We start from the raw sequence: 21548 nt of genomic DNA, 5'->3' as shown, positions 1-21548 counted from the left end.
CCAGGCTGGTACCGGTGTGTGTACTACACGGCTCTGTACCAGGCTGGCACCGGTGTGTGTACGGACACTGCTCTGTACCAGGCTGGCACCGGTGTGTGTACGGACACTGCTCTGTACCAGGCTGGCACCGGTGTGTGTACGGACACGGCTCTGTACCAGGCTGGCACCGGTGTGTGTACGGACACGGCTCTGTACCAGGCTGGCACCGGTGTGTGTACGGACACGGCTCTGTACCAGGCTGGCACCGGTGTGTGTACGGACACGGCTCTGTACCAGGCTGGCACCGGAGTGTACGGACACGGCTCTGTACCAGGCTGGTACCGGAGTGTACGGACACGGCTCTGCTGTGCAGTTTGCAGCGCGTCCAGCAGGGGGCGCACACGCCGCGCTCGGGTGTCACTACATGGAGCGGCCGCGCCGCCTTCTGGCTGAGAACTTGCAGCGGGCTGCGGATGGTTGGTGGTGGGAGAGGAGGAGGAGGTCTCTTCCTCTGGTTGGAGGGAGGAGGAGGTGACCAGAGCCGTGTTCTCAGCAGCAGGAAGGGGCTATAACGGGCTGCAGTGTGTGGCAGTGCCAGCGCCCGCTCCTCGGAGGGTCTGGCAGGCTCTGCATTGACACCTACCCAAGCCCTTAATCTCCATCTACGAAGGAGGCCAATGTCTCAATCTGTGCAAGCCACGGAGGTCCTGTCACTGCCGGCACCCTGTGCTCCCAGCGTGGACTCACCTGCGGGGGCAGTGCCAGTGGGGAAGGCTGTTGGCAGCGGATGGGACCTGGGCACCCAGGTGCAGATCAGGGTGGCCATAGAAGCCGCAGAGGATGATGAGCCGGACACTGTGGATTATAGAGGGGGCCTGGAAGGAGGGAGCTGCAGCGAGGATGACTTCAGCCGCAGCGACAAATACAGGTACTGCCAGCAAGGGGTTAATGCCCAGCCGCCCCTATGGGGCCACGGGCGGCGAGGGGTTAAACCCCTGGAAATATCACACTCCCCCCGTGTCAGATGTTGCACGTGTAGGGCAGGCACGTACAAAACTTGCGCGATGTCATTGTTGCATCAGACACAGATTGCGTGCGATTTCTTCATAAGGATGGAGCCGGGCCCCCTGCCCAGTCCTGCCCGGCTCCCTGCCTGGCCCCCTGCCCAGTCCTGCCCGGCTCCCTGCCCGGCCTGGCCCCCTGCCCCGTCCTGCCCGGCTCCCTGCCCTGTCCGGCCTGGCCCTCTTAAGGATGGAGTTCTGTCTCCCAGTCCTGCCTGGTTTCATGTGCTGTCCTTCTGGCCCCTTTTACTGCATATCCTCCTATCCTGTTTGTCCTGCCTGTCCCCCTGTCTTATCCCCCTGCCCTGTCCCTTCACCCTGTCCTGCCTGTTCCCTGCCATGGATCAGCGCCTGCCTATAATGACCTTATACTGGTGATGGTTGGAGCCGGCCCCTCTGTCACTGTCTGCCCATCCTCCAGCAGTGACGCAGGTGCCAGCTGACAATGCCCTGTGAATAACAATGCTGCATGCACAGGGGTCATCATGCCAGTATCAGACATGTCCGCCCTGTTTTAGGGACATGACATAGATAATCTGTGGGATGTCGCCAGCATGGGTAACACTGAAAGGCTTATGAATCACCCAGAATATATTATATATGAGCACCAGATACAATTTCCTAATATACTGCTCAGATAAAGCCACCAAGTGCTTATGGGGGCACGGCTCTGGGGCAGAAGTAACACGCCCTCTGAGGCTATAGCCCAGATAGCACTGTAGCCAATGTATTTAATCATATTCATAATATATACTCATACATATACACATACATACATACATACGCACACATATATACACACACACAGATACATACATAGACACGAAAACTTGTACTTAGAGTGTGTATAGATTCTTTTGTAGCATGAACTGGCTCCAGGACACGTGCTAAGGCCACTGCCCCACTATCAGTATTTGGTCAGTATTCGGTCAGTATTTTTTCTCAGGAGTGGGAGCTAAAACCAGGTGAGGAATAATCAGAGAAAAGGTATAATAGAAACAAGTCACCAATTCTGCATTTATCACCCACTCCTGGTTTTGGCTCCCACTCCTGAGAAAAAATACTAACCGAATACTGACCAAATACTGATAGTGGGACTGTGGCCTAAGAGCAGATATCTTGGGATAAGATATTCTCATTTTATCTTCACCCCTCTCGCCCAAACCGTGGGCAGCATGGATCAGTGCCTGGATAGTGTAAAGATCCGGGCAGCTAGTCGCTGTATTCTCCCAGAGTTGCTAGAGGTGATTGAGAGATCTCTATCACCTGCAGTGCTGGGAAAAGCAAGTGACATCACTGGAATCAGGGTCTCTGTCTCTACACCATGCTGCTTTCAGATTAGGTAGCAAAAACCTCAAGACAGATTTCCCTTGATGTCATTGAAAGTCTGAAGTCTTCAAAAGGTCTAAACATGAACCGCAAATGGTGTTTCTACAAAAATGAATGGGAAGTTTCTATTGAGCAATTTATGCGCGCTTTTTCTAGCATATTTCAGCGTAGATTCGCTAAAAAACAAACAAACCAGAAATACATAGTGTGAATATACCCTTTGGGGCTTTATAGGCCCCCAATGATGAGAAGTGCTGATGTTTCTGTAGAAAGCATGCATCCAAGAGAACCTGTCAGGACACCTGTAGTACTGAGACCAGTGTTATGGCTGCATGGGTCTTGGTAATACAAGTGATACCTGTTTGGTAGTAATCCGGTGAGCCAACGTGGAGAAGCCTCATGAAAAAGTGATTGGGGGTGTGCATGCACTCTGACTGCCCCCAATACACTTCCAGGCTAATTTGCATGTGTTTGATTTTCAGTGCTTGCACATCCAATTACTACAGAATGGGTATAATTTTTATTGTGTAATAGGGACCTGTTTAGCCATATCATTAGTTTCAGTAGTCCTACCAAACACGGACTTTAAAATCAGTCTCAAGTGCAACATACAGGTGCATCTCACAAAATTAGAATATCATCAAAAAGTTTATTTATTTCAGTTCTTAAATACATAAAGTGAAACTCATTATATAGAGTCATTACAAACAGAGTGATCTATTTCAAGTGTTTATTTCTGTTAATGTTGATGATTATGGCTTACAGCCAATGAAAACACAAGTCATTATCTCAGTAAATTAAAATAATTAACAAAAAACACATGCAAAGGCTTCCTAAGCATTTAAAAAGGTCCCTTAGTCTGTTTCAGTAGGCTCCACAATCATGGGGAAGACTGCTTACTTGACAGATGTCCAGAAGGCAGTCATTGACACTCTCCACAAGGTCCCAGAGTTCCAATTTTCATTTGGAAATCAAGGTCCCAGAGTCGGGAGGAAGAGTGGAGAGGCCACAATCCAAGCTGCTTGACGTCTAGTGTGAAGTTTCCACAACCAGTGATGGATTGGGGAGCCATGTCATCTGCTAGTGTAGGTCCACTGTGTTTTATCAAGACCAGTCAGCGCAGCTGTCAACCTGGAAATTTTAGAGCACTTCATGCTTCCCTCTGCCGACAAGCTTTTTGGAGATGGAAATTTCATTCTCCAGCAGGACTTGGCACCTGTCCACACTGCCAAAAGTACCAATACCTGGTTTAAAAACAACAGTATCACTGTGCTTGATTGGCCAGCAAACTCGCCTGACCTTAACCCCATAGAGAATCTATGGGGTATTGTCAAGAGGAAGATGAGAGACACCAGACCCAACAATGCAGATGAGCTGAAGGCTGCTATCAAAGCCACCTGGGCTTCCACAACACCTCAGCAGTGCCACAGGCTGATCTCCTCCATGCCCCGCCGCATTGATGCTGTAATTGATGCAAAAGGAGCCCCGACCAAGTATTGAGTGCATTTACTGAACATACATTTCAGTAGGCCAACATTTTGGATTTTAAAAACATTTTTCAAGCTGTTATAAAGTATTCTAATTTACTGAGATAATGACTTTTGTGTCTTCATTGGCTGCAAGCTATAATCATCAACATTAACAGAAAGAAACACTTGAAATAGATCACTCTGTTTGTAATGACTCTATATAATATATGAGTTTCACTTTGATTGAAGAACTGAAATGAATTAACTTTTTGATGATATTCTAATTTTGTGAGATGCACCTGTAGTTGCATGCGGTTCTAGAGTTGTTTTTTATATATGATCTTATGTAAGTGCAAAATATACATATATCTTTATGAAGAAAAAAACACTACAATCATTACAAAAAAAGACTGATAAAAAGTGAGAAACCACAAAGTGGGGACACCCACCCACAGGGGTAGCTATTTAGGGAGATAATCCCATTGTGCTGTTAAACTAGACAAACAATCACTTCAATATACTCTAATGCACTTGTCCAAAATCTCATTAAGAGCAGGGTAATAAATATAGAGAAGCACATGTGGTATAAGTTCTTACCTCCTGTGGGTGGTGGTGCTGCCTACTCCTGATGCGCGTTTCAGCACACTGCCTTCTACCCCTTTAACATAGTTACAGAGAGTTGAAAAAAATTGCCCATCAAGTTTTCTTAATGGATTATCCAGTTCTTTAGAACAACTTTAGGAAAGACAGGCCATCGGTATGAGATTTTAGGAAAGACAGGCCATCGGTATGAGATTTGTGGTCCTATTCTCTGCTCCTTAGCTAATCAGCTGTTCCCTGGGATCTTTATCCTATGCTAACTTCTAAAATCCCAGCATGTACTGTAGTATAGCACGGTACCTCTGCCCCCTCACACAGCCGGTCCCCTACCAGTCTGATATATTGAGCCATCCAAAATACGTCAGTTCTATAGAACCGTCTGTTAGTAAAGGTTACGTTTTAGATGACTTGTGCTGTAAACTCTTATGTATATAAATTCTAATCATTGTGGACAGGTCTGCAGCTTTGTAATAAAATATGGAGAGGTTATGTTTAAACCTATGACAAAGTAATGATCTTTTTCCTAACATCCAAATAAAAATATTTTTGTGCACATGTTCCAGAAGCTGATCCTCTATCCAGACCTTTACCTGTTCACAGCCCATATCTGAATCCATACGAGTCCAAAGAAGACCTCCTCTGTGAGCTGTACACAATGGTAGAATCATCCTGACCCTTAGCGACAGTATTGGCGCAGGTGTAAGACTTCAGTCCAGACACTACAGCTCACAGAAGATGGTCTACACTGGAGAAATTAATGGCAAGCTCTCAGTGCGTTAATCCTCCCAACAGAGACGTAGCTAGGGTTTTGGTTTGGGGGGAGAGGGCAAAACTTCTGAGTGGGCCCCTAACCAGATAACCCTGATTACAAAAATAGTGGCGCACCCAGATAGTGGATGTAGGAGAACCTCAGCAGATGACAGCGCTGTTACTGAAAAACCGGAATTAGTCTTACTGGTAATTATGTTTCCAGAAGTCCATCCTGACGGCACTATGGAGGTCGTCCTTCCTATTCTGTACAGGGACAGGAAATGCGAGAGGTTAAAAGCCCCCTCCCACAACCCTCTCCTCAGTATTTTTTCAAGTACCACACCTGGAGGGATGCTAAATCTTGTTTATTTCATTTTTATACATTTTTAGGATGAACATTGCAATATACCAAGAAGGGAGGGAACTAACTGTGCCGTCAGGATGGACTCCTGGAAACATAATTACCGGTAAGACTAATTCCGGTTTTCCATTACGTCCATCCTGACGGCACTATGGAGAATACCAAAGTATGGCAACTCTAGGGAGGGACCACAGCCTGTAAAACTTTTCGGCCGAACCCCAACTGATGACCTGAGACATCTAACTTCTAATGTTTACAAAAGGTGCTTATGTTCGACCATGTGGCTGCACTACAGATTTGCTCCACCGAAGCCCCTGCTCTCTCTGCCCAAGAGGTGGAGACTGCTCTGGTGGAATGAGCCTTCAGTTCCATAGGGGGAGATCTATTTTCTGAAATATAGGCCCCCGAGATGTATTACTTCTATCTGGCTATAGTCTGTTCTGAGGCTTTCTTCCCCCTATTCTTACCCCCATATTGGAGAAATAAATTTTGGTCCTGTCTCCAACCCTTAGTTGCCTGAAGGTAATTAATTACCCACTGTCTCACATCCAAGGAATGGAGAGACTGTTCCTTGGGGTTCCTAGGGTTTTGACAAAATGAGGGAAAAATTACTTGCTGATTAAGATTTTTGGTGGAGACAACCTTTGGTCTAAAAGCTGGGTTAAAGCTAAGCACTATACAGTCATCTAAGATACGAAGATAAGGATCCTGAATAGAGAGGGCCTGTATTTCCCCTATTCTCTTCGCCGAAGTTATCGCCACTAGAAAAGCCGTTTTAAGGGACAGATTTGCAATAGAAATATCTTCCGCTGGCTCATATGGGTGTTTACATAGAGCATTAAGGACTAAGTTTAGATCCCACGGAGCAAAAGATTTCCTAATTCTGGGTGTTAGCATCTCATCCGTGGGTGGTCAGATTCCTAAAAGTCATCCAGAGGCTAAGGGATAGTCAAAAAATACCGTTAGGGCCGAAACCTGAACCTTCAGCGTACTGGGTCTCAACCCCTTATTAAATCCCGCCTGAAGGAAATCTAATATTTTAGGAATATTGGGGTGGGAAGAATCTATTTCTGCATTGCCACTCTCAGTACAGAACCTTCTCCAGATCTTCATATAGATTGCAGAGGTGACTGGTTTTCTGCTTGTCTGCATCGTGGATATTACTTGGTCCGAGAGACCGCGAGCCTTTAGGATCTCCCTTTCAGGATCCAGGCTGATAACTGGAGTCTCTTCAGATCGTGATGAAATACTGGGCCCTGGTTGAGGATGTCCTCTTTTAAAAGGCAGAAGAATGGGTTCGTCCTGCGCCATCCTCTTCAGCAGGGAAGACCAACTCCTCTTCGGCCAGTAGGGTACTATTAGGAGGACTTCTGCTTGGTCCTCCTGAATCTTCCTTAGAGTCCGTGATATTAATGCTATAGGATGAAATGCATAGGCTGAACTCAGGCTCCAACTGTGATTCAAGGCATCCACGCCCTCTGGTCTGTCTGCTGGATTTAGGGAATAGAACCTCCTTTGCATTTTTCCTTGTTGCAAAAAGGTCTATTTGGGGAAATCCCCAACGGACACACAACTTCCGGAACACCTCGCTGTTTAGCTCCCATTCCGTTGGTAAGATCTTCTGTCTGCTTAGATAGTCTGCAGTTATGTTTTTGGTTCCTGCTAGATGGACTGCCGAAATGGATCAGATCGTTCTTTCCGACCAGGAAAAAATCCTTTTGACTAGGTCCTGGAGCTTTGGGTGCCTTGGGCCCCCCTGGTGCCGTAGGAAGGAAACTGCAGTCATGTTGTCTGCCAAAATCTTCACGTGCTGATTCCTTAACCGAGCTTGGGTGCGCTTCAGCGCCTCCCCGATCGTGCATAGCTCTCTGTAATTTGATGAGCATGCCTGGATTTCTGTTGGCCAAAACCCTGAAGAAATTCTCCTTGTAGATGTGCTCCCCATCCTGACCTGCTTGTGTCTGTAGTAATGGTGACACAAGGGGATGTTATCCACGGGATCCCCTTCTTCAGATTTTGTGGTTTTAACCACCAAATTAGAGATCTCCTTACTCTTGGGGATAAGCAGATCTCTCTGTCTAAGGTTACCTGCCTTCTGTCCCAGGTGAATAAGACTACTTGCTCAAGATCCCTTGAGTGGAACTGGCTCCAGCGGACACAGAGGATGCAAGATGTTAGGGTGCCCAGTACCCTCATAGCCATTCTGATGGATTTCCGTCCTTTTAGAAATCCCTGTACGCTGTCCCTTACCGCCCTCTGCTTCTCTTCTGGCAAGACAGATATTCTTGCTTCGGACTCCGGAAGTACCCCCAAAAATATCTTCCTGTTTGCCGGCATCAAATTTGATTTTTCCAAGTTGATAATCCAGCCTAGGTCCTGAAGAGTCATGGCTTTTATGTTCAGATGACTCCGAAGTTCTTCTTCTGAGCTGGCTATCAGAAGAAAGTTGTTCAGTTAGGGTACTATGGTGATGTCCTTTTTCCTCAGGAAGGCAACAACCTCCAAAATCTGCTTCGTGAAGACTCTCGGCGCCGACGCTAGGCCAAAAGGAAGGCACTGAAACTGAAAGTGGCAAGTTCTTCCCTGAACCCTTACTGCAAAACGGAGGAATTTTTGACAAAGGGGGTGAATGGGAACATGGTAATCCGCATTCTTTAAGTCTATTGTACACATGAATGCATCTTTGTCTATTAACGGGATAGTTGTCTTTATTGACTCCATTCTGAAACGCTTGTACCTTATCCAGTGGTTCAGGGGTTTTAAATTTATTATCGTTCATGACTTTCCCGGGGGGGGTTCTTTATTGTAAACAATGTTGAATAATGCCCTCGACCTATCTCCTGTGGGGGAACCAGTACTATGACTCCCAAATCCAAGAGGTCCTGAACCTCTGTCTGCATGGGGCCATTTAAAGAATGGTAGTAGGGGTCTGTTAAATTGAACCTTTCGGGTGGTGGTTGAATAAATTCTAGGGAATAACCCTGGGAAATTATTTTTAGAACCCATGGGTCCTGAGTTATCCCTGCCCAACTTCTGGCAAAGTAACTGAGACTCCCCCCCAGGTTCATGGCGTCATTGCCTTTTGGACTCAAGCTGGAACCAAAGAGAGGGGCTCTACCTCTACCCCCTTTAGAGTAGCTCCATCTACCAGTTTTTCCCTTCCCCCGATACTCCTGTCCCTGGGGCAGGCGGGATTTCTGAAAGGGCTTCAATCTTTTAGGTTTTTCCTCAGGGAATCCCTTTTTCTTATTGGAAGCCTTTTCCAAGATATCATCTAGGATTGGCCCTAATACCCTTAAACCTGAAAATGGGATGGCACATAATTTATTTTTTAGATTGAACATCCCCCGACCAAGTCTTCATCCAGATAGCCCTCTGGGCTGCATTAGACAAAGAGTTGTTGCGGGCCGCGAACCTGACTGACTCGGTGGAAGCGTCCGCCATTAACCCCGTGGCCAATTTTATCAATGGTAAAAAATCTATTATGTCCTCTCTAGGAGTCTTATTTCTGACATGATCCTCCAGTTGGTCGATCCACAGATACATGGATCTCGCTACTGAAGTGGCAGCTATGTTTGCCTTTATTGTTGCTACCGACGCTTCCCAGGCTCTTTTAAGTAGCCAGTCCGCCTTCCGATCCATCGTGTCTTTTAGACTCGATGAATCCTCAAAGGGAATGGATGTCTTCTTGGCTACCTTAGCCACCGGAACATCAATTTTTGGAACCTCGTCCCAGGTCCTGATGTCCTCTGGTTCAAAGGGGAGTCGGAGCCTGAAATCTCGGGGCACCACTAACCTTTTTTCTGCTTATTCCCATTCCTCCAGGATCATCTCTCAGATATGGTGGTTTACAGGAAAGACTGTGTCTCTGAACCCGCAATCCGCCAAACATCTCATCCTGTACCGACTGATTCTTCTGGGTTTCTTCAACCTGCATGGTACTTCTTACCACCTTCAGGAGTTTATCCGTATATTCTGACGAAAGTAAGTATCTTTTCCCTATCTCTAGAGTATCTGACACCACCTCCCCTTCTTCCTCTGGATCCGAGGAAGGGGCCAGAACCTCATCTTCAGAACTTGCTTCCATCTCCCATCTGGGTCGTTTGGCGCGGGGACCCGGCTGAGTTGTAGGAGCGGGAATTAGGCTGGAAACTGAAGCCTGCACCTCCTCTCTAATCTTGGATCTCATCTCTGTTAGAAAGGTAGATCTTTCTTCCCTAACGATCTTTGAGGTGCAGGTTGTACATAGAGGCTTGCCGGAGTCGCCAAACTTCTTATTACATATAGCACATCTCCTAGGCTTCCCTGATCCTTTCTCCTTGGATGGGGTAGGTGTTGCCATGTCCTAATATCAATATAGGCGTATTAGTCTCTATGCGAATACTCCCCAGCCCCCTCATACGCTGTGTCTTACTCACAGATACCGGGGACTGCTCCTTTGGGGCCTCAGACCTAGCTGTATCCGCCATGGTGCAGCTTTCTGGGATTTTTTCCCCCCTTTACAGACCCCAGGTAGCTTTTATCCTACCTTGGGTCCTCATGTCTCCAAACCGCCTTGCGTTCCACCCTGGAACGCACGCCGGGACCGGAAGAGGCTAGTCGGCGCTCCCAGGTGACGTCACTGGAAGTGCGCCTAACTTCCGCCGGCCACTCTGTGCATATGAGCGGCGTCCCCGGCCGGCGCAAGCAGAGAGCCCCCAGGAGCTCCTCCGCTCAACTGGGCCATGGCTGAGTTACCCCCCTTGGGGGGGTGTCGGCCACCGGGCTTCTTCACAGGGGAAGGAGAGGCCGGAACCCCCCGATCCTCCTGGGCCCAAGTGAGTTTTCTTTTTTCTTACTGCACTCTCCTCTTACACACCTGTCCTTTACAGGGACAGGAAAAATACTGAGGAGAGGGTGGTGGGAGGGGCTTTTAACCTCTCACATTTCCTGTCCCTCTAAAGAATAGGAAGGACTACCTCCATAGTGCCGTCAGAATGGACGTAATGGAAATAATCTCTATACAAAGAGCAGCACTGCTATTACCGCCATATGGTGACATATTGCTAGATACCAGTCCTGCAGAACATATAAGAGATCACAGCACAGTTATATATAGTAACTTACAGCTGACGTTCTTTCTAATTAAATTGTTCACTTTTCCAGTCTTTTCCATTTGACCCAGAACGACACGACGACTTCTCCATCCAGGACTCAGAGTCTCAGGTCTGCATAGATCACAACAAAGACACATTTGACTCCTTACACTTCAGGCCCCGTCCCCATCTATTCCCAACCTGCACAAACACCTCTTCCTGCTGATACCCAAATACTGAGCGGCTGTTGCTGTACGTGTCCATATTACTGCACCTACTGTGTGCTCTCAAGATGGTAAAACAACCCTCTAGAATATAGTAATGCAGTGTGCAAGTGCCCTAGAAAACAGAGACCACATTTTGCCCCCTAGAAAGTAATACCCTCTGTGTGCCCCTCTAACAGTCACAATAACCTGAGTTCCCCTATAACGATAACTGCCCACTTAACATTTAATAATGTCCTGAGTCTCCCCCCCCGTGTGCAGCTCCCCTATACACAGTATAATGCCTGTTCACTGTATAGTACAAAACATACAGTATACTGACCCCTTAGTAGCCTCCAAACAGATGTCTCCAACACTGTATGATGGCCCCCACACTGTGCAAAGACCCCACATTATCTCCCACACTGTATGATGGCGCCCACACTATACAAACACCTCACATTATCCCCCACACTTTATGATGGCCTCCACAATATACAAAGACCCCACATAATCTCCCACACTGTATGAGCCTAACTGTAATCCCCACACTGTATAAATAACCTCCATATAGTATAATGCACCAGATAGTCCTCAATATAGTATAATGCACTCCCCATAGGCAGAGTCTGTAGGATAACCCCCCCATAGGCAGTGTATAGCATAATCCCCACACCCCCCATAGGCAGTGTGTAGCATAATTCCCCCACCTCCCCATAGGCAGTCTGTAGCATAATCCCCCCACCCCCCCATAGGCAGTGTGTAGCATAATTCCCCCCACCTCCCCATAGGCAATCTGTAGCTTAATCCCCCCCCATAAGAAAAAATAAATAAGCACACCTCTCTCTCCTCCTGGTTTCTCCGCTGCTCTGAGCACCCGGCCCGCACACATCTCCAGCACAGCGGGTCGGGCGCCAAGTGATGACATCAGACACAGAGGGCACTATGGGGACTGATGGGAGAGGTTGCGGTGAATGGTGGGTGGGGCCCAATGCTGGACCCAGGGCCCCCCCTCCTGCTCAAGGGACCCATAGCGGCCACCAGGCAGTGCAGGGACTTAGAGTCCCCCTGCTCTGCCCGGAGTGTAACTAGCGGCGTGCTGCTCACGCCGCTACAGCTACAATAGTGTAGCTCCGGGTGGGCCCCTTTAGAGCGCGGTGCCCAGGGCGACCGGCCCCCTCTGCCCCCCCGGTAGCTACGATGCGGCGCCCCAAGAAACCCACAACATTATTACTGCATCTGTCACCACCATTTTATACAGTGCAGCTCAGCTTGTGGTCCTCACACCTATACTCGTTCCACTGAGCATCCACTGGTCATCCTAAAACCAGGGGTGCACAATTTTTTGGACCACATTGCCAGATTGAAACCACCCCGTAGGCTGCAATTAGATATAAAAAAATCAAATGGGTGCAGATTCCATTTTGGGCACTCCCACCTATCAGGACCATAGAGGTCCTCTTCTCAACCGTTCACAATGCAGAAAGGAATAGATCATGGATTCAGCTTTCTTCATTGTAGTTTATACGAGACGCTGACAGTCAAGTGTTTCTCTGCTCCCATAGACTAGAATGACTATGGCAGAACTTGCGTATTTCTATTTCTTCACCTGTACTTGGTTTGAACAGTCATTCTGTGCTGATAGAGTCCCTTTGAATTCCCCACCTCATTTCCTGGTCCACCTTCCCACCAAAATGCCCAATATTGTTTACTTTATACCTGGGGTTGGCAACCATGCAGCAGCTGCCTTATTAGCCCCTTTAATTCCTTTATTTATCCCCCACACCATTTGTTTGAGAGCCGCATGTCTCCCCCTTATTGTTCTTAGTGGGCATCTAATGCCCGCTCACCACTTTTTAGATCTGTACAGGCTTTCAGGCTCTTGATGTACATATATTACCTACATAGTGGTGCCATAGCATAGGTCTTCTTCACTATGCCCATGAAGAAACTCAGAATAAATAGCTGTACCAGCACAGGAATATCACACCACAGTTGTCCATACCTTTGTAGCCACCATTTCTTCGCATAATATTTTAGCAGCTACATCCCAGCTCTTCTAGTCTATACAGTCAGTGGTCACTTCAGACATGTTGGTTATAAGGGACCACAGATTGTTGCAGTGTGGGAATCCATATCTCACATGGGGTTATATTTAGGTTCCCGTTGGCATGTGTCTCCTGCGCGGCAGCGTTCCACATTCTAGTATAAGAGAGCACGGACGATAGAAAGTGGTGATGTGCAATATGCTTATCAAATCAGCTGCACTTTTTTGTGCGACTCTTCTGAATTTCTATCAAAAAGGATATTCCACATTACCATAATGATGCTGCAAGCAGGGCTGTGGAGTCGGTAAGCCAAACCTGCGACTCCGACTCCTCAATTTCCCTTACACCGACTCCACGACTTCGACTCCCACATATATTGCTTATATTTAAGTGAAAAATGTATTGTAGTACAATGTGAACATCAGACATTTAATAATTTTTATGATACAATAATCAAGATATTTAGATAGAATATAATGATGGATGGATAGATAGAGGGATGGATGGATAGATAGAGAGAGGGATGGATGGATAGATAGAGAGAGGGATGGATAGATAGAGAGAGGGATGGATAGATAGAGAGAGGGATGGATGGAGGGATAGAGAGTGTGATAGACAGATGACAGCTACAGACAGCAAATAGTACACTGCACATATCGCACATATAGTTCACACACATTGTACAGAGAGCACATAATAATCACCTACAATATTAGCATTAGTTACCTTCCTGTGACAGAGATGAGCAGTAGTACTTTCACTTTCTCCAGCTCGGGGCCCAAGAATCGGATCCTGTGCAGGGCAGGCACCCCTCCCCCTCCTCTCTCTGGTGAAGACGGCAGAAGACAGGACAGAGGAGGGGAGATTGCCCCCTGCAGTCTGGAGCCAGTGCAGGATGGGAGCACTGCAGCATACGAGTGAGTTTTGATAGGTGCTTGCCCCTGCCTCTGGGGGGGGGGCAGCTGCCCCTCCCTGGCTACGGCCATGATTCACACACAGCGCTTTTGCGGATCCTTTTTTTTGCAGTGACTCTGGGCATCCCAGCAAAGTCAATGGGTTCCAAGATATGCCATTCAGACACATCGTTTTGTGAGGATCCGTTTTTGTGCTCAAAAACGGATCCTTACAAAGAATGAGCGTTTGTTCGGCGTTTTTCTAATCTGCTTTTGCTATTGAAAACATTATCTAGGAGCTCAAAAACCTTTCAGGTGATGCGGTTTTTTAAAAAGCTGATCTGCTTTTGCAGCTGAAAAACGTGTCCTCAAAAAATGCAGCAAAAACGCTGTGTGTGAATGTAGCCTTAGATCAGGAATAGAACAGCCATTTATAGGACTTTTCATAACTTTACCAAATTTCTATGAAAAAATATTCCCCACAAACTGCATTGATCTACTGCACCCAATTTATTATATATTTTAGGAGTCGGAGTCGGTCCATTTTATACCGACTCCACAGCCCTGGCTGCAAGTCTTGGATTCCACACAGTACAAAGATCTGTCACCAGATTTCAAAATGTATACAGTGGGGAAAACAAGTACTTGATACGCTGCCAATTTTGCAAGTTTCCCCACCTACAAAGAATGGAGAGGTCTGTAATTTTTATTGTAGGTACTGTTCAACTGTGAGAGACAGGATCTAGAAACAAAAATACAGAAAATCACATTGTATGATTTTTACATAATTAATTTGCATTTTATTGCATGAAATAAGTATTTGATACAATAGAAAAACAGAACTTAATATTTGGGAGAGAAACCTTTGTTTACAATTACAGAAGTCAGACTTTTCCTGTAGTTTTTGACCAAGTTTGCACACACTGCAGCAGGAATTTTAGCCCACTCCTCCAGATCTTTCAGTTTTCGGGGCCATGACTGGGTAAGATTAAGTTTCAGCTCCCTCCAAAGATTTTCTATTGGGTTAGGTCTGGAGACGGGCTAGGGCACTCCAGGACCTTGAAATGCTTCTTACGAAGCCACTCCTTAGTTACCCTGGCTGTGTGTTTCATGCTGCAAGACCCAGCCACGACCCATCTTCAATGCTCTTACTGAGGGAAGGAGATTGTTGGCCAAAATCTGGCAATACATGACGCCATCCATTCTCCCTTCAATACGTTGCAGTCGTCCTTTCCCCTTTGCACCACCAAAGTATGATATTTCTCCCACCATGCTTCATGGTTGGGACGGTGTTCTTGAGGTTGTACTCATCCTTCTTCCTCTAAACACGCCAAGTGGAGTTGATACCAAAAAGTTTTATTTTGGTTTCATCTGACCACATGACCTTCTCCCATGCCTCCTCTGGATCATCTAGATGGTCAATGGCAAACTTCAAACGGGCCTGGATATGTGCTGGTGTGAGCAGGGGGACCTTGCGTGCCCTACAGGATTTTAATCCATGACAGTGTACTGTGTTACTAACGGTAATGTTTAAAACTGTGGTCCCAGCTCTCTTCAGGTGTCATTAATCAGGTCCTCCCATATAGTTCTGGGCTGATTCCTGACCTTTCTCAGAATCAACCTTACTCCATGAAGCAAGATTTTGCATGGAGCCCCAGATTGAGGAAGTTGACATTCATCTTCTGTTTCTTCCATTTTCTAATAATTGTGCCAACAGTTGTTGCCTTCTCACCAAGCTGCTTGCCTTTTGTTCTGTAGCCCATCCCAGCCTTATGCTGGTCTACAATTTTATCCCTGGAGTCCTTAGACAGCTCTTTGGTCTTGGCCATGTTAGAGAGGTTGGAGTGTGATTGTGTGGTAGGTGTCTTTTATAAAGGTAATGAGTTCAAACAGGTGCAATTATTACAGGTAATGAGTGCAGAGTATGAGAGCTTCTTAAAGAAAAACTAACAGGTCTGTGAGAGCCAGAATTCTTGCTGGTTGGAGGATGATCAAATACTTATTTCATGCAATTTAATTCTTATTTAAATATACAATGTGATTTCCTGGTTTTTGTTTTTAGATTGTCTCTCACTGTTGAACTGTATCTACGATAAAAATTACAGACCTCTCCATTTCTTTATAGGTGGGAAAACTTGCAAAATCGGCACTGTATCAAATACTTATTTTCCTCACTGTACATAACATAAAAGTCAGACTTGATGAGGTTGGTGTACTTACTTTGAAAAATCAGTGTCAGAATATCTGTATAATACTGGTATAAGAAGAGCATTTTAGGCGTTCAGCTACAGAGTGAACTAGCTCATGGGTACAAATATATTCAGTCTCCAGCGTCCCAGACTGACTGCTAGCTGCAGCTTGTACTGAGCAGTGTGAGATCTCAGCAGCAGGAGGGGCACAGAGGAGCTGTCTATTAGGCGAAGTGAGCTGAGATTGAGTAAACCTTCAAAAGACTTACACAGCCATTTTGACAGATTTTCAAAGCGAGTACCACATTTTCATCAGGTCTAAGACATCCAATTACTCATGTATGCACATTATATTGTAAAGTCCAGTGACAGAAGCAAAATAAGATGACAATAGGGATGCTGGTTTCTGAATGTATCTGGAGACTTACTTAGAACTGTGAGGCATTTTAAAGGTCACAGACATCACTCAAACTATCCATAGCATTTGCATATTATCAAAACATGTCTTTATAAAATTAATACAGATTGTGTTCAGCTAGCTTTCTGGGTGTGCCTCCACATGCAACATACGACAATAGGTCATTAATTACGGATATACCATCCATAAAGAAGATGGCTTATTCTAGATCACCTGCTAGCCTGGCTTCACCTGACAGCCGTCACAGAGGGGGGAGAAGACAACGAGAGGGTCCCGACAGAATGCTATGATTAGGGGTCTTGTGGTGCAGGGAAAACACGTCAGAGGCACTCCTTGTGGCTTCCAGTTTATGTCGAGTATAGGTCCCAAAAGAGAAGGATATATGAAGCTTTGCACGGAGAGAGAATTACCCATCAATGGCCCATGGTGGCTTCTAGAAAATGTAGGCGTATTGAAAAGAATCTGTCATGTTTACGACCAAGGTACCATCACACAGTCCATGTAGTAGGAGTGTCTACATTAAACTGGTGCTCAGTAATGCAGCCCCTCAATGTTTTGTACTGTGAACCCCAGAGGCCAGTCATTGGCTGCAGCGGTCACTGGCATGTGATTGGTGCTGTAAAATAAAGAAATATTGATGTGGAGGATCTGAATGAAGGTGCTGGAGCTGAGGGGTTGTCAGAGGAGTAATGGGTCTTTTCATATGTTATGGTATTTTCTCCCTTTAGCCATTATTCTCCTAATCTTGGAAAAACCCCTTTTAAACTTGGCATCTCTGTTAAATCATTGATTTTTTTTTATATGTGGAAAATCCCTTTAATGCAATTCTTAGTTCTCCTTTTTCCAACTCTGATCTGAACGATTAGGTGGTAGGGTTACATGGCCTTAAGAGCCAGTAAACTATAGCTTAAAGAGGAGCAGGCTGAGCCGTGGCTCCATTCACTTGATCCATGTCATTTGCATGTATAAGTAGCATCTTCTCGGGATATACTACAGCGATCGACAGCATCTATCACAGGCTGCCTTTTGTCAAGCCGCCAGTTAGAGGAAATTATAGATCTGTACCTTATGTGAGATCTGGCTTTTAAACAAATCAATGGTGGTGTATGGCTGCACACAGACAAGATTATCTCAATTGCCAGCTATTTCTAATTTACTGCGCAGTCAGAAATGCTGAATTGCTCTGATTTCTATCTGACCAGTAGATGCAGCTTGTGGAAAAGATGCTGGATATTGGTGTACACCTCTTCCCTGATGGAGTAACAATGACTAGAGATGGATACGACACTAACCTGATTCATCAAGAATGGTGTGTTGTATGCCAGTCTGGATTCAGAGTGCATTGGAGTAAGAGGTGTCAAATCCATTAAAAAGCATGATCCTCTGGATGGATTTTGGTACGTTTCAGCTGCCATTTTTTACTGCAAGGAATCCTTTCTAGTCATGGACTGGAATATATTTCTGCCCTAATTTATGCCACTCAGTGTAAATTATGATGAATTTGCCATCCATGCTTGCCCAGACCCCATCTCAAAAGTTCAGTACCCAGGACTGGCATAAAATTTTTGCAACATTTCAAAACAGTTTTATACCAGAAATCTGCCAAAATCAGACAAATCGGACAATAATTTTTGTAGCAATGGGAACTAGAGAAAAATTTTTAACTGTCATTTGAATGAACACCATAATGCTAATGGGATTGTCCAGGACTTAACAATCGACAACCAAAAATTTGTGAGGGTCTGACACCTAGCAGGCCCACCAATAACCTGAACGCTTCTCCATCAGCGGCCACACATGAGAGATATATGTGCTAGTACACAGCAGCTCCATACATAGCTTACACTGAGCAGCTATACTTGGCAGCGGCCATTAGTGTACAGGGCTGCGGTGCTCCACCCCAAACATCGCTTATGCCCAGATGATGCCAGAGCAGATTTCAGCTGATTGGTGTAATTGTTAGTTGTTGGACCCATAAATTGGAAGTAGAAAGTCCTGTAACCACTTTTGTGGCACTAAATTTCGGAAAAAGACAATCCACATTTGAGCAAAAAAAAAAAAAAAAAGCCTTTAAAAGGGGTTATCCACTGTCAGTAAAGTAGACCCCATGTGGTTGCAGGCATGTAAACTAACAAAGCCAAATGGTACTCCCTTTCCAACTCTCCAGGCTTGGGTGTCTGCCACTGCAACAGTGAAGTCATGTCGATAGTGCTCAACACCACTATGCTCAGTGATTGGCTGCAGCGGTGATGCACTCTGTCTACTTGACATCTAGACTGCAGTCAAAACACAGATTTTGGAACAGTGATGTAGAGCCAGCGCTGGAGTGGGAAAGTTTCTAGCTTTGTTATTTTAGATGCCTGCCAGCATTTGGGGGTCTACTTTCCTAATCGTGAAAAACCCCTTCAAAACAATTCATTTTCCCCAAAAATTTGTCAAACCATCCTAAGAGTTTGAAAAAAAAGAATGGAAACAGCTTCTATTGGATATATATGTACAGCTCAGCTGCCTCGATTGAGTCCTAAGGATATAAATATTGTCTCTTTCTACTTTCCAAGTTTCCCCAAGTTTCATAATGACATATGCCTTTTACTGAAATACCCCTTAAAACCCACTCATTCCTTCTACCTATAAAAAAAATAAAAAACATTTACGTTTAGGACATAATGGCCTTTATTGGCCTAAACTGACATTTATTGCATCGGTGAATAAAACAAGTAATTTGAGTGACGAGATCCTCTTAAACTCGGGCGGTGAGGAAATTACTGTAGTCCATTTCCTTTTAGGCTCCACAATAAATCTGGCGTAATCTACTCCTTTGGAGACAATGCCCACTTTTCCTGTTATTGGTCACATTTGGAAGGGCACAAGAAAAGGCACAATTTTCACCCCTTAAAAGGTGATTGCTGGCCACATTTTTGTGGTTCCATTTACTCTAAAATCTGCTGTAAACTGATGAATAAATGTGGACCATCGTGGTTAGAATGCTAATAGTGGCTTTTAATAAAAGTTCATTGGATTGTCTAGACAAAAAAGAATACAGAAATAAATGTTAAATACAAAGTTATATACATTATACTCTGCTAGTAGAGCCTGTCCTTGGTACTGACAGCTTCATTTCTGGTACTGTTCTCTTACACCAAAGCAGTGTAAAGAGGCCTGACTGACAGCCTGTTCACTGTCCATGAGGCTGTAATACAGACGGGGGCAGGTTTAGCTGTTGAAATGAGGTAGTCTACCCCTTTAAATTAATATGTATCTTAAACATAATGGGTATACCGCTAGGCTAGATTTATGGAATATAGACATCTCCCTCTTTGAGGCATCTGATGGCCATCTAGTTGGGTACCTCATGTACTTTTTCTATGCTGTGTTTTCCAGCCATTGTTTGGGTACATACATAAATGTTTTTTGTGCTTGGACTTTTCTAGCTGTAAAAGTCCATATGGAAAAAAAAAAATGCATGTACAACCTCTGCTCAATTTTTCTTAATTGGGATTGCGGAGTGGTAGAATCATTGACAATGCTTAACAGGTCACTCTCCGCAAGGAGAAACGTTACCCCTAGATACCGGTCCGACGCCTCTCACTCAGCCAAACCAGATCCCACACTTTGCACTGACGAGGGGCAGTACCCCGAAACACAGTGTCTGCAAATTGAGATTCTGGTTCTGGCTATTACCCTAAGTCATGTGACAAGGTTCGTTAGAGAGTCGATTTTGACTTTTAGAATTGCTACTTCCTGTAGGTGGCACCAGATTTCTAGTTCTCTTCCTCTCTGATGAGACAATTTGCATATTTCCCAGAGGAACATTGCGGTTTAAAAGTCTCCTCACCTTGACATGCTTAACATGTCACTCTCTGCAAGGAGAAATGTTACCCCTTGGAAACCATTGACAATGAATGGAGTAGAGGCCGCTCTTGTGCACCTCCATTCCGTTTAGAACAGGGTTGCAGAACACTAAAGCCCTGATCTCAGAGACTTCTTGCAATCTGCAAGTTATGCCTTATCCAATAGGTAGGGAATATCTTGTTTTTTGGGAATAACGCTTTAAAAATATATTTTTTAGAGCATTTTTTTTTTTTTTAATTTATTTGTATGTAGTGTTTTTTTTTTCTTCAGTAGTCAAGTTTGGAGTATTTTTTTTTATCTTAACTATCTCCATACTTATGTATATGTCACAGAGAGGACACAAGTCATACAATTTGATTTGGGGGATGGATTATAGAAAATCTTAAATTAGAAAGAAATGCCTATGGTAAATATAATTTCTCTCAGTACATCATGGGAAAACCACCACTGAGAATGAGAATTTATCTGCATCTGGCTACATAAAAGAAGCATCTCCTAGTAACAAGACTTCCGTCCACAGGTCCCAGGAGAGTCATTTCTTGTAATCCATTTAGATTGCCTGCACAGAAAGCCGGTCCACAGCTTTATTATTGCTTTAGTTCTCCCTTAAGTTTTTCCTTTGCCCCGCATACCGTTTTGTTCTTAAATGAAAACTTACTGTAGTTATCACCTAAATCACTTTACACTTTATGCCCAAGGTGGTTTGCACGTTAATGACCAGGCCAGTTTTTACAATTCTGACCACTGTCACTTTATGAGGTAATTGCTCTGAAACTCTTCAATGGATCCCCCTGATTCGGAGATTGTTTTTTTCGTGACATATTGTACTTCATGATAGTGGTAAAATTTCTTCGATACGACTTGTGTTTATTTGTGAAAAAAAATAGGAATTTGGCGAAAATTGTGAAAATTTTGCAATTTTCAAACTTTTAATTCTTATGCCCTTAAATCCGAGAGTCATCTCACACAGAATAGTTAATTAACATTTCCCACATGTCTACTTTACATCAGCAGAATTTTTGAAACACTTTTTTTTGTTTTTGTTGTTAGGGAGTGATAAGGGTTAAAAATTGACCAGCGATTTCTCATTCTTACAACACCATTTTTTTTTTTTTTCTTTTTCTTTTAGGGACCACATCACATTTGAAGTGACAGACAGTAAATACCCAAAAGTGACACCATTCTAAAAACTGCACCCCTCAAGGTGCTCAAAACCACATTCAAGAAGTTTATTAACCCTTTAGGTGCCTCACAGGAAGTTTTGGAATGTGGAAGAAAAATGAACATTTAACTTTTTTTCACAAAAATGTTACTGTAGACC

The 21548-nt window shown here is 44.8% G+C and overlaps 1 protein-coding gene across 1 annotated transcript in view; it reads left to right on the top strand.

Annotated features, from left to right (window-relative positions):
• Positions 1-415: 415 nt before the first annotated feature.
• The window catches only part of LARP6 (La ribonucleoprotein 6, translational regulator), a 67276-nt gene continuing 46143 nt past the window's right edge, over positions 416-21548 (top strand). The window contains exon 1 of the mRNA XM_073652946.1: positions 416-907. Within this exon, the coding sequence (XP_073509047.1) occupies positions 657-907 (251 nt within the window). The 5' untranslated portion in view covers positions 416-656. The remainder of the gene's footprint in view (positions 908-21548) is intronic.

This window comes from Phyllobates terribilis, unplaced genomic scaffold (assembly GCF_046119375.1).
Source record: "Phyllobates terribilis strain yellow unplaced genomic scaffold, ASM4611937v1 Scaffold_11__3_contigs__length_659146591, whole genome shotgun sequence".
NCBI classification, from domain to species: Eukaryota; Metazoa; Chordata; class Amphibia; order Anura; family Dendrobatidae; genus Phyllobates; species Phyllobates terribilis.
Note: the sequence above shows the minus strand (reverse complement) of the source record. Positions and strands in the feature narration are given on the sequence as shown.